The 13,400-nt window shown below is 41.3% G+C and overlaps 1 protein-coding gene across 1 annotated transcript; it reads right to left on the bottom strand.

The window, feature by feature from the left end:
- Positions 1 to 6,355: 6,355 nt before the first annotated feature.
- ankrd34bb (ankyrin repeat domain 34Bb) lies at positions 6,356 to 8,139 on the bottom strand. The gene is made up of 2 exons (XM_063490662.1): positions 7,937 to 8,139; positions 6,356 to 7,838 (listed from the first exon to the last, which is right to left on the bottom strand). The coding sequence occupies exons 1-2, from the start codon at positions 8,137 to 8,139 to the stop codon at positions 6,356 to 6,358; spliced, it is 1,686 nt and encodes a 561-aa protein (XP_063346732.1).
- Between the last annotated feature and the right edge of the window lie 5,261 nt (positions 8,140 to 13,400).

The raw sequence follows: 13,400 nt of genomic DNA, 5'->3' as shown, positions 1-13,400 counted from the left end.
TTTTTGTCTGACTTTTGTCTGACCATTTCCTAAAAACATTTAAATTTACAATAATGCATTACACAGCAATGGGGAATAGATTTCATCACAGTACGTATCTTTCTGAAAAATGCTGTAACTAAGTTTAAGGATATAATTCCTCAATGCCATGTGCCAACACAGTGCAGAGAATCTACCTGAACTTCCACAAAGGTTGATTATCTTAATAGTTTCAGTCTTCTTCACTGCATACAACCCTGGATACTATGGCTCTCCTGAAAAAGAAAGCCTTAAATCAGAAGTACTTGATGGAAGTACTTGACTTTCAAATGTGGACCTTAAACAGATAACTTGTTGGAGAGGAAATGGTGTCTCACTAATTCAGAATCTTCATTTAGCCTTGAACTATAGTTTGTAACCCTAGAAAATCAAGCCCCCTGTAAAGCTAGAACATCTTACTATTCATCACTGACGGAATAAATTAAGAACAACCTTTCTCTTCAGCACCTAACCCTAACCAGGGTAGAGGCTGGACCCAATGACAGTTCCCCAGTGGCAGCCCTCCGATGGTAGGCCATGTTTGCCATTCAATTGAAGAGAAGGGCAAAGTCTGGTTAGCAAAGGGTAGAGCAGCAGAGTAGAGAATGAACTGGGACAAGGCTCAAGGGCCACCAGAGGCCCGGTGAGTGCAGAGAAGCTAAAATGGATGAGATGACAGTTTGAGCTGAAACAGAAGGAGAGCCTTGAGGCACAGAGCTGATGAATCAGGAGGACAAATGGAGACAACGATGGCAGAGAGATGGGAAGGCTCGGGCCCCTAGACAAAACAGATAACCTGTGGAAGGCCGACAACTGTGAGAGGGAAGAGACTGTGTTAGGCTCACAGCCACTGATAGCCAAAAGTGGACGTTTAGTCTGCAAAAGCTGAAAAGCAAGAGGTAGAGAATGCCGACAGAGAGCAGAGAGGGTGCGAAAGGCTGAGAGTTGCAAAGACAGGAGCGAGAAGAGCCTGCGTTTAGGCTTATCTGATGGCTGAGGGAGGAGAGGCCTGCAAAAAGGCTGAACGTTGGGGACACGTAAGAAAAGACCCTGCATTAAGGCTCAGGATGCTGTAGGCCAGTGGTTCCCAAACTTTTTTTGCTGGGCCCCCCTTTGTTTATAGGAAAAATGTTCGCCCCCCCCCTCGCGCACGCACGCGCACATCCTCCAACCACACACACCCATATTTTGCTCCATTGCGGTTTATTTCACACCTCAAACATTTAGTAAACAATTAAGCAAATACAAGTAATCTGCAATAAATTACAGGTAGTAATAAAATAAACTACTAACTCTTTTATGCTACGTCCGCACCTACACGGGTATTTTTCAAAACGCAGCTGTTTCGTCTACACGGCGTTTCAAATCACCGAAAACGGAGATTTTTTTAAATCACGCAACGTCAAAGGTATGTGCCTTTTTTCACGTCACGCTGTGCGCACGTTATTGTTTACATGAGATGAATTGCAGAATAGCAGGTAGAGACAAAATACTGTTAATCTGACTATCTGCAGGTTTTACACGCTTACACACACACGCAGTTACTGTCCCTCCATTTAGAAAGGCAGAGGCGTCACAGTGTGATTATTTTACATGTAGTTGTTTTTTTTCCTGTGTAATAATAATATTCAACATTGCTATCAATACATTTTTCAATCCCTCTGCAAAATGGGTTCAAAAACATAAACAACTGTTGGATGTTGTTTGTCCGTGATTTGAACTGGGGGAACAAATCGTGGCAGGATCAGCCTGATGTTATTTGTATCCCACTGTAACTTTACTGTATGAAGAGCTAACATCTCCAACATGTCAGGAGTAGTTAGTCATTACAACAAGTGTTTGTGAACTAAAAATCAAGAATGTGGGATACTGTTTGTCCGTGATTTGGAGAGCCCAGCGCGTGCTCCCGACGAAGGGAAAACCAATTCTGCAGGGGAGACCTACCTCGGCACTTGTGCAGGTGAAACCAAGGGAAGATATGCGTCACCATATTTTCTAGTCTTTGGCTTAGAATGAAGTTGGTTTGGAAACATATTCAGCAATGCTTCATCTCCTGATTTGCGTTTGTGGAGGCGCCCCATGCTAGCAGTGTCCAAGCGTTTTGTTTTTTTTGTTTTGTTTTTTCCTTTTCATGTCGCGTCCCCCCTGCAATGGCTTTGCGCCCCCCCCCCCCCCCCCCTAGGGGGCGGGCCCCACACTTTGGGAAGGTCTGCTGTAGGCCAGTAGTGAGGACAGACCATAATGAGGATGAGAGTTGGCAGAGCGGGTGTAAGAAGGCAGACTTTGATACCACCACCAGCTGTATACTAGCTTCTCATGAGTTTAGACTTGTGAGGAAGAAAAGGTCACTGATGACCTGCAATCCATTTGGAAACAGGTAGGGAAAAGCTGTTTATAATTGATGTTACATTACAGCATTAAGCCTCCTAGGCAACTTTGATGTGATTTGTCATTATACGAGTGAGGTTGGATTGAAAGGCTTATAAAGCTGACGAGGCAGTACTTACCTACCTATGATTTATGATGCACCTACGATCTTTCCACTATGAAACAGTAGAGGTAGAGAGCGATTTACTAATTCTAAATAAGGTCCCTTTCGAAGATGCAGGTGAGATAATGACTAACCTGGAGACAACTGCGTGTCTCTAGAATGAAGGACAGGGACTGCACTTTCATAACTGTGGCTAGATTTCACTATGAGTATCTGTAAGGTTTGAATCGCAAAGTGACTTGAGCTGAGTTTCAACATTTTAGGTGGGTTACGCATATGGAACGTGGATTATGGCCGAACCTAAGGCTGAGCTGAATCATCACCTTCTGCTTACAGGTCAGTATGCATGTACTCACTTTTGAATGTGATGCTGCGAGCTTATGGGGAAGAAGCTGCGGAGAGTTAAGTGCAATTGTTTTCGCTAGAACTGATGGAGTTGATTTGGTCACACGGGATTTAATAGCATGCTTAAAATAATTAATTAACATGCTGCAGGTTATTGTGATTAATGTGGACAAATTGAAACTGTAGAGCATATATTCTTTGATTGTAATAAATACTCAGCAGATTTAACTCTAGATGAACATAAATGATCAGGCTGAGTGATTAAACTGGTATGTTGTGCTCGTTAACACGGACTGGTCAGCTGAAGCCAGTACTGAACTGATCGGAAACATATGGAACCTGGATTTCATGTTGACAAAAGGAGATTGCAGCCAAAATTATAAGATGATTGCTAAACAGCAATAGATAAGAGACTAATCATAGCCACATGCTCAGGGTAAACTGAAGGGAATGGGGACGACACTAAGATTTGAAGTTGTTTTGGTTAAAGGCGAGGCAGTTTTTCAAAAACAGATCTTAACAGTGATAGTAACATGGACTAAATCTTCATATTGACTGAGACATTAGAGCCTAATCTAATTAAACTGTCAAATGTCCCCAATCTTTATCAAACTTTTCCTATAACTACAATAAAAAAAATAAAAATAAATAAAATAAATAAGTGAAAAAAAAAATCTAATTTGGCACAAATGAAGAGAAATTAAAGTCAATTCTAATACTATATATTTACACACCACTATATATATATATATATATATATATATATATATATATATATACACCCACTCTACCTTTAGAACATCCTCACAACTACCTACCCATGCCTTCCTATCTTCATTGTTCCAGAATCTTGTGATGAGGTGATGACAAAACCTCTCCTGAACGTCTGTTCATCATTAGTTTTAAGCATGTTCCCAATTTTCTGTTTCTGTTTTTATAGTAAATAAGTTTGATATTTTTTAAAAGGGAGCTACAACATCAAAACAGATTTTCAGAGAATCAATATCTATCTATCTATCTATCTATCTATCTATCTATCTATCTATCTATCTATCTATCTATCTATCTATCTATCTATCTATGTATATCTATATGTATGCATTGTAATTTTATTTATTCTTTTCTTTATTCAGTGTTTATTCAGTGTTCTGCTTTAATATTGTTTATGTGCCTCCTGTATTCTATTGGATCACAGATTCCAGTGTTTAATGTATTTCCTGAATGTATTAACATTAATGGTGTTGCGTTGTATTCTTTTTGATTACAATGGTAACATACCACAACAACTGCAAATCAAATGTTCCTTCTATATGTTCTCTACTGACATAAATGTGTCTCTTTTGTTAGCATATATAAATATTTTTGTATTGTCTGTCAAGAAAATGAACAAGGTTGCAAAATAAATCTATTAGTGCTGTCAAATTAACGCGTTAACACAGATTAAGCCGTCATCACGATTAACGCGATACAAAATAATTAACGCTATTAACGCATCTGGAGTGCAGAATTACTCAAAATCTCTGAAATGTTTCTGTTAACGCATTTTGGGAAGTTTGTCCAAGCAGAGTTACCTTCGCACATGGACTAATGGCCAGTTGATCTGATAGTGACAGGCAGCTGTACCAATCAACTCAATCTGGAAGATGATAAACGCACATTGGCCCTCTCGATGGGAAATTTGAGTATTAAAAAAATAGCAAGACAGAACAGTTGACCGACATAAAGTATTATGCACATTGTGCAAGAAGGAATTTTCTTTTCACCAAAGCACTGCCAGCTTAAAATATCACATTGACGCGAAGCATAGGTTAGCCGGGGATGCTGCTCGGACTTTGGCTAACGCCTCACCCAGCTTGCAACAAACCACTCATGGAGCATCTGGGGCTCAGTAAGTCGACCTCGGAATATTGACTGACACAACTGCCAAGTGGACTGCAACAAAGTGCACGCCTGTTAATGTCGTTGAGAACACGCTCTTTACATCGCTGTGGTTCCTTGTTTCAAGGACTTGAAGTGCCTCCCTAAGAGTGACAGAGAAAGAGTGGATACATGTTTACAGAGATTTTTGATAACATGAATGTTCAAGATATTCAATAAAGATGTTAAGTGCGTATATTTCCCCTTTTTTCTCAAGTCTGTTTGCTCATGCAAAGTGAAATGCGATTAATATACAATAAAAATGAATGATATTTAATCGTGATTAATCAAAATTAATCCACAGTAACCCTGTGATGAATCTGATTAAACATTTTAAGTTTTTGACAGCACTCACTTGGACGAGAAAGGATGAGAGAGCCTTGAACTGCAAAAGCCTCTCAGATGAGAGCTGAAACGTCTTCAAGCAACAGAAGTCCAGACGCTTTTTTCTTTCCAAGCTCCTTAGACTACGATGACCTGGATGACTGAGAACCTTCACAGACAAAACCAACACTAGCTCCTTAGGATGTTTTACCAGTCGGTGGTTGCCGGGGTACTGTTCTACGCTGTGGTGTGCTGGGGGAGCAGCACAGCAAAGAAGGACTCATCCAGGCTGGAAAAACTAAACAGGAAGGCTGGCTCTGTAGTCGGCATGAAGTTGCACACTCTGGTGACAGTGGCAGAGAAAAGGACATTAAAGAAACTGCTGGACATTATGGACAATGCTGGGCATCCTCTGCACATGGTCGTAAATAATCATAGTAACCTATTCAGCAACAGGTTGCTTCTCCCAAAGTCAAGAACCAACAGACTTAAAAACTCCTTTGTCTCACACGCCATCATACTGTTTAACTCCTCACTGGAGGAGAGAGAGAAGGGAAACAGGGGGACAAAGGAGGGGGGAACAACTGACCTGTAGTGCTTTTTTTCATTGTGCAATATTTGCAATGTTTTTCTTACATCCGACTGTGCAATAATCATTGTGCAATAGACTCACTCAAATGTGGAATCCACTAGTATTCCTGTTTATCTCTATTATATATTCTGTATTTATATATGTGTATATATGGTATATTTATGCTTATATCCTTACTCTCATTCCCCTTTATTGTGTCTGTAACATGCAACTTCTGTCGGTGCTGTGCTACTGGAAACTGAATTTCCGGGGGAACCCATCGGAGGGATTAATAAAGTTTTATCTAATCTAATCTAATAACACTAGTCACTTTTCTCAGAACAGACTCACCAATAAACATACAGCATTAATTGATATGATTGGATGGCCGAAGTATTCATGAAGAGGGCTGTTCGGTTTACAACTGTTTACAAAATTACTACAATATTTAAATACATTTGTTTTCAAGGTATTTGGAATGCAATGTTTCATACTAAAGTATTTATAATTATCATTTCCAAACTGCCCTGGTGATAATTAAAATGTTACGCTAAAACAACACACTGACACAGGTGAGCACATCTAATCTATAATTACTTTTAAAGCACATATGAATTGGCATTAGAGATGGGGTTATAGCTATAATACAGCTATTGCACACATATTTTCTCCTGAGAGATTTTTTTTTTCTAGTGCCCAAAAGTTTCCTCAAAGTTGGCAAGTTGTTTTATTTGGTCACTCTGCATTGAGTGACGCCTCCACAACATTTTCTTAGCTTTCAGATCCTTGGGGAAAACAGGTGCACAGGGTAGAACAGGTTTTGAGCCTATAAGAACACCGTTCAGTGTCTTGGTACTTCCACTCAAAGGGCAGGAAGAGTTAGAGCTAACCCCAATATCTGGTATGGGAATATGAGGATTCAAACGAGGCAGGTATCCGGGGCGTGTGTGGGCAATGTGATCCAGAAGAAGAGCTCCTGAGCCTCTTCGCTCCAGCCCTGTAGTGGCTCGCCTCTGGGCCGAGCTCTCCAAGGACTCCCTGGATCCTGACAGATTGGAGGCTCTGCTGGTGACCAGCTTGTGTCTTTCCGCTGCCGATCCAGCACCACCACTGCTCTTTGAGGTTCTGTCTCTGCTGCTGAATTGCTGCAATTGAGAGTCAGAACTGTAGTGGGCAACACCAATGTTCCGCCGACGCACCACATTTTGCAGACTGGAAACATTCAGCTGTGTAAGACAGTCAGATGAATCTTCATCTGCAGGTCTGGATTCATGGGAAAAGGCAAGACTATCTTGAAGCAAGTTTGGGTGTGAAACAGAATATAATGAACTTGCAGCACTGTCATATGACATCTTTCTGCCAAAGCCTTTTCTTCCACCACCTCCCCTGTTGTCATTTCCTGATAACATCTCTAATGCTTTCACAAGTCCTTTTGCATCTTTGACATCAATGCTCTGGTGCCGTGAAATAGCAGGAGGATGTTCTTCGACTCTGAAAGACAGCACCTGCTCCGGAGTAATTTCCACTGGTTCCTCAGTCAGAGAGGACGCCTGACTCTGCTGGAGCAACAGGGAAGGACTTTTGGACCAGGCTTCTGAGTGTAGCTGATGGAAGTTAGGTCGCTTATCCACATCGGGAACACGTAAAGGATGTGGATGTTGGATTGGTGAACCTGGTTGAAATCTGATCAGGCCATGCCCTAAGCCTAAACACTGGGGATCCTTGAGACCACGAAGGGGGCTGCCAGGTTGAGGAGAGGTTGTTGCTGAAGAGCCCTGAGGAGGAGTTCTTAGCTGGACCTCATATGGTGACATGCAGCAAGATGCTGGTATGTAATGCAGACTCTCTTCAACTTCAGGAGATGGAGGAACATTAAGGTACTGCTTTGTCACCTGATGGCCAGAGGGCAGTTTGTTGGTGGTGATGATGATAACTTCCTTACCCTTGGCTTTACAGGCATCTAAGAGTACACTGAGAATGTCCCTGTTACCAGAATTAACTGCATAAACTAACGCAGATAAACCTCCATGATCCTCCAGGGTTGGATCAGCTCCGCTGCTAAGAAGAAGTGACAGAATTTCAGCTCCCATTTGTTGAAGACATGCATGCATTAGAGCCGTTTTCCCAGTCTTGTCTTGGATGTTTGGATCGGCACCATTTTCAAGAAGATACCTTGTAGAAAAAGGTAAAGTAAGGTAAAGTAAAGGATACATTTATTTTATCAATTATCTAGAAGATACTAATGCTCAACAAAAATGTATAAAACTTACCGAACCATCTTGTGCTGGGGTACACTCTGTGAATCTGTATAGCGTGTCTTGCAGGCTACCATGAGTGGTGTCTCACCATGCTCATTACTCTCATTAATGTAGGCTCCTCCTTCCAGGAGCAGCCGAGTCAGACGTAGCCGGCATAAATATACAGCCTTCAACAGGGAATTGCCATCTGTTCGAACCTCTGTTGACTCATCCATTGTGAGGACCTTTGATGAAAGACTGTCACTTCAATCTCTGAAGGTGCACCCAAAACATCCCTGCAACAATGTAAGAAGTTTTTAGGTCTCCATCAAGTGGGCAGCAGTTGGAAGCTTTACATTGTGGGTCCCAAACCATATCTGAGCATCATATTACCTATAGAAACCATTTGTTTGATATAGTGTCTTCTTGTTTGACAGTGCATTCAGATATTTGAAACCTGTCACTATTTCACCATTTTATATTGCAGCCTTACACTAAAGTTGGCCTTAGTGTAAGGCAAAATTAAGCATTTGCTTAATTTTGGGAAAATTAATTCTCCCTCTCTCTCACACACACGTTGGGTATTCATTATCTTGTGGGGACATCTAATTGACATAATGCTTTCTGTAGCCACTTACCCTACCCTTAACCATGAAAAATGAATGCCTAACCCTTGCCCTATACCTAACCATAACCCAATTGTAACCCTGTCACTAAAACCACATTTTGAGCCTCAAAAATGCCTTCATACTTGTGTGGACCAGGATTTTGGATGAATACACACACACATAGTATTTATCTTCATAAAAACTATGTTTTTTGGAAGCTGTGTTATAGGTTGTTTAACAGGTGTATTGACAGGGAAGGTGCATTGAAACATTGATGGGTGTCTCCATAGCAGTATTTGATTAACAAAATAAATGGCTGTAGAAGAATCACAACACAGTACGATTGTTACCTGGGAAAGTTCATATCCCACCAAAATACTGCATTGAGTTCAAGCTGAAAGCTGTCTTGTACAAAGGAGAGATGTTTTTCTCTTAAATTTATGAATGCTGTGGTTATGCTAAGAATGAAAAACTTTCAGTTTCTAGTAAAAGTGAAAAAAACCTGGAAAAGTCACAGTTACACATGAATTAACATTACTCTTCTTTCCAGTATTTTATAACTGTGCAGCATTTGCAGAGCAGCAGCAGTTCAGACAGAAACAACCTGTTGTCTTTGCACCTCTGTAACAAGCTACTGTTGTCTTGATTTTGACACTGAGACTTAGTATTCTATCCAATAATACTCTGCACATACATCTCCTGATAGATTTCAACATTGTGACAATGAGGAGACATCCTGTCACTCAAAACAAAAAGTTAATAACAAATAGAGTCACAGAATTTTTTCTAAAGAAAAAGACACAGCTCGCCCTCACCACCAAGTGACCGTGTAAGCTTCCAGCTCTGCTTCCATCCACAAAAGAGAGCTAAAAGTATAAAAGTATACAACAAATAAAAATATTGCTAGCACTTTTAAAGTATCAAGAGTTAAAATATATTTTGGTGTTTTCAATTTAACTATTGCTTTCTTTAAAATCTTAATCCTATACATTAAACTTTAAAGTTAATGCAGTATTTACTGAGTACTCTGTACTTCAAGTCCATTTTTTTCCCTGATATGACATAGTTTACAGTTTTGGTATATTGTGCTTATATGTTACGATGTCAACTTTTTACAGGTTGTTTGTATATAATGTATTGCTTTAAAGACAACTTTTTTTTCACTAAACATTATGAAAAAATTTGGGAGTATAGAGGTTTGGTCATGTAATAATGAAATCATCTGTATTTAGGCTAGTTCCCTGGTCTCCTGGGAAAATGAAGCTTTAAGGGAGAGAAAAAGAAAAACGGGGTGGGATGGCAGGAAGCTGTCAGGAGCTGAGATGGTGGAAAGACCATAGAAAGAAACACAGACAGTAAAATAAATCTCTGACAGGCATTCAGTGTTCTAACTTTATGAATTGTACAACAATGTAGAGCTGTACAGGTTCATTTAGGAAAGAATAAGTAATTGTTGGAGCAGGTCATCTATTAATCGGAAGGTTGGAGGTTTGATCCTAGGCTGCTCCAGTCTATATGCCAAATATCCTTGGGCATGATACTAACCCCAAGTTGTACTCTGATGGATCAATTGGCGCGTGAATGTTAGATAGAAAGCGCTTCCCTGGAAAACGCATAGAAAACAATGCCTGTATGAATGGGTGTGAATCTGTGAATAGAACAATTTGAGTGCTCAAGGAGAATAACATTTTTTTTTACTAAAATGTTTATATAAAGAGAAGGAGGTTTTAAACTTTAGCAGCCTTTTCTGCAGGGTGACATTCAAACCCCCATCCGAGGGGGTCAGGTCTGGCCTTCCACCACCACAGACAGAATATCTAATGATAACAGCAGCAGAGAAAATGTCATTCCTCAACACAACACTTCACACAGAAAGGCCACATAGATACTGAAACATTAGTATAGAAATGTTTTTGTCCAGGACTTACATGTCTCAAAAATATTTTAATAGCTACTTGCACATGTAGCCAAAGAGGAATTCTGTTTAGTTACACACTGACGCAGAAGCGCTTTTGAAAACAGGAGTCAATAGAAATGAAAAGAAATAACAGAAAAAAAAAATGGCTACAAGGACAAACAATCCATTTCATCTCCTACCAGCCTGCAACATTCTTAATGTTCTGCAATGGTCTGAATTTATTGCCTCTCATGACAAACTGACAGCTCTTGTTATGCACAGAGTAGAATTTATCACAATTTTAGTGCATCATCAAGGGTGCTCTGGCATCTGCTATCTTAAATAGGATTTAACACTAACAATAGAATTTTACTAAGTCTTACCTTACCAAATTAGGCAAATAAAGGGACATGTAAAGTAGAAATGACTACTTGTCCCCAGTGTGTTAGTGTGTGTAAAACTTACCTGAGTGAGTTTCGTTCTTTATTGTGAGAGATGTTCAAACTGCAGTTTAAAGCCAAATGTCAGACTGCAGGCTGAGAGGTAGGTACGGAGACCAGACATTCACACAGGAGTGACTGATGGAAGGAGGGAGTGAAGACTGATATACGTCAGCTGACAGCAAAAGGCTGGCCAATGACCAGGCAGCAGCAAGCGTACAACCAGTGACGGCACATCCTTTTGTGAGCATCCACAGTGCAGACAGTGTTGTTTGATAAAACATTTGCGCAGGAAAGACTCATTTCTTTTAACCTTCAGGTATTCAGACTGTTGTGTGAAATGACAGTGTGGCCAACGTCACCAGAAAGACATTTATTTTGGTGAAGATTGCACAGAACAGAAACTTCACAGAACTACTGCATATTCAGAAGTCAATAACAGAAAAGCACTGAGAAGCTTAGTCACTTTTAGAGATAATGTAGCTTATAGCCACAGAGCTGATATCCTTCACCAGCGTGTCCTGCTATGTTAATCCATAGTGACTCATCCATTTCCTCTTTGCTGTACTTTAATAGAGAAGTACCATGGGAGCAGATGTGTGGCGAACAGAATGAGGACCCACAATGCAGGACTGAACTCAGAAATCACAGCTTTATTCCTGGTAAAGGGCCAACGAAAAACAAAAGGCAAAATACAAAACTAAACAGTAACAGAACATGATATAAACTGCCTGGAAGGGAAACTGACAGACAGAAACATCAGGACGAACAGAAGGGGAGTCAGACATTATATACACACAGAGGATAACAAGCTGCCACTAATCAGAGACTAATGAGACAAGGAAAGGAAAGCTGAATGTAATGCCCACGAGGGCATTACAACAGAAACTGAGAGCTAGACTAAGACGTGTTAACTTGACACAGGGACTGGACCACAGATGAATCAACAAGAAAGGACAGGAAACCCAGATAAAACACAGAGAGACCAGACCAACACGGGAACATCACCAGGGATAACAAAGACTAAACAGACTACAACAGGAGATGCTGATGACAAGACAGAGACCAGACCAGGAACAGACTAGACTAGAATAGAATAGAATAGAATAGAATAATCCTTTAATTGTCCCACAAGGGGAAATTTGGTTGTAACAACAGCAAGAAAATAAAAAAATAAAAACGCATATACAAACATAACAGGTCACAGAACAGAAACACACAATTTTTACAGAAAAGAATATTTACATCATGGACAATAGTTACAAAAAAAGAGTACTGTAGAGTTATTAAGATTAAAGTACAGATAAAAATGGCAAACCCAGGTTGTAGAGTGCAAACAGAGCAGGATACTGGAAGATGTTTAAATAATTAGTTAAATAGTGCACATTACAGCGCTGATGTAAACATCTATGTTTGTTGGGAGCAGTTTTGATTGTACAGTCTGACAGCTGCAGGGAGGAAGGACCTGCAGAAACGCTCCTTCATGCATCTAGGATGCAGCAGTCTGGCACTGAAGGAGCTCTGCAGCAACATTTACATGCATGGGGTGGGAGACTCTATCTATCAGAGATGTTATTTTGGCCAGAGTCCTTCTGTCTCCCACCACCTGCACTGGGTCCAGGGTGCATCCCAGAACAGAGCTGGCCTTCCTGATGAGTTTATCCAACCTCTTCCTCTCAGCTGCCGATAAACTGCTGCTCCAACACACCACGCTGTAAAAAATGACAAATGCCACCACAGAGTCATAGAAGGTCTTTAAAAGCGCTCCCTGTACTCCAAATGACCTCAGCCGCCTCAGCAGGTAGAGTCTGCTCTGACCCTTCCTGTAAAGAGCCTCAGTGTTGTGGCTCCAGTCCAGTTTATTATTCAGGTGAACACCCAGGTACCTATACGAGTCCACTGTCTCAATGTCCACTCCCTGGATGTTCACCGGTGTCAGTGTAGTGGGTCTGCGTCTCCGGAAGTCCACCACCAACTCCTTGGTTTTCCCGGCGTTGATCAGTAGGTGGTTCTGCTGGCACCAGTCCACAAAGTCCAGAGTCCACTGTCTGTACTCTGAGTCGTCCTCACCTGTGATGAGGCCGACTATGGCAGAGTCGTCAGAGAACTTCTGTAGGTGGCAGCGTGGGGAGTTGATGGAGAGGTCTTCAGTGTAGAGGGTGAAGAGGAACGGAGCCAACACAGTTCCCTGTGGGGCCCCCATACTGCAGACCAGCATATCAGAGACACAGCTCTGTGTCCTCACATACTGGCCTGGACTACCTCACAGTTCTGTGAGGTAGTCCAGTATCCACTGGGACATGTGGTGGTCCACTCCCGACAGCTCCAGCTTGTCCCTCAGAAGTCGTGGCTGGATGGTGTTGAAAGCACTGGAGAAATCAAAGAACACGATCCTCACAGTGCTTCCAAGCTTCTCCAGGTGAGTCAGAGCTCGGTGCAGGAGGTAGATGATGGCGTCCTCCACCCCAATGCCAGACTGGTAAGCAAACTGCAGCGGATCCAATAAAGACCTCACCGGGGTGCAGATGGTTTAGAACCAACCTCTCGAGGGT

The sequence above is a fragment of the Pelmatolapia mariae genome, linkage group LG12 (assembly GCF_036321145.2).
Source record: "Pelmatolapia mariae isolate MD_Pm_ZW linkage group LG12, Pm_UMD_F_2, whole genome shotgun sequence".
Taxonomy (NCBI): Eukaryota; Metazoa; Chordata; class Actinopteri; order Cichliformes; family Cichlidae; genus Pelmatolapia; species Pelmatolapia mariae.
The sequence above is the reverse complement of the archived record's forward strand: the minus strand, read 5'-3'. Positions and strand labels throughout refer to the sequence as shown.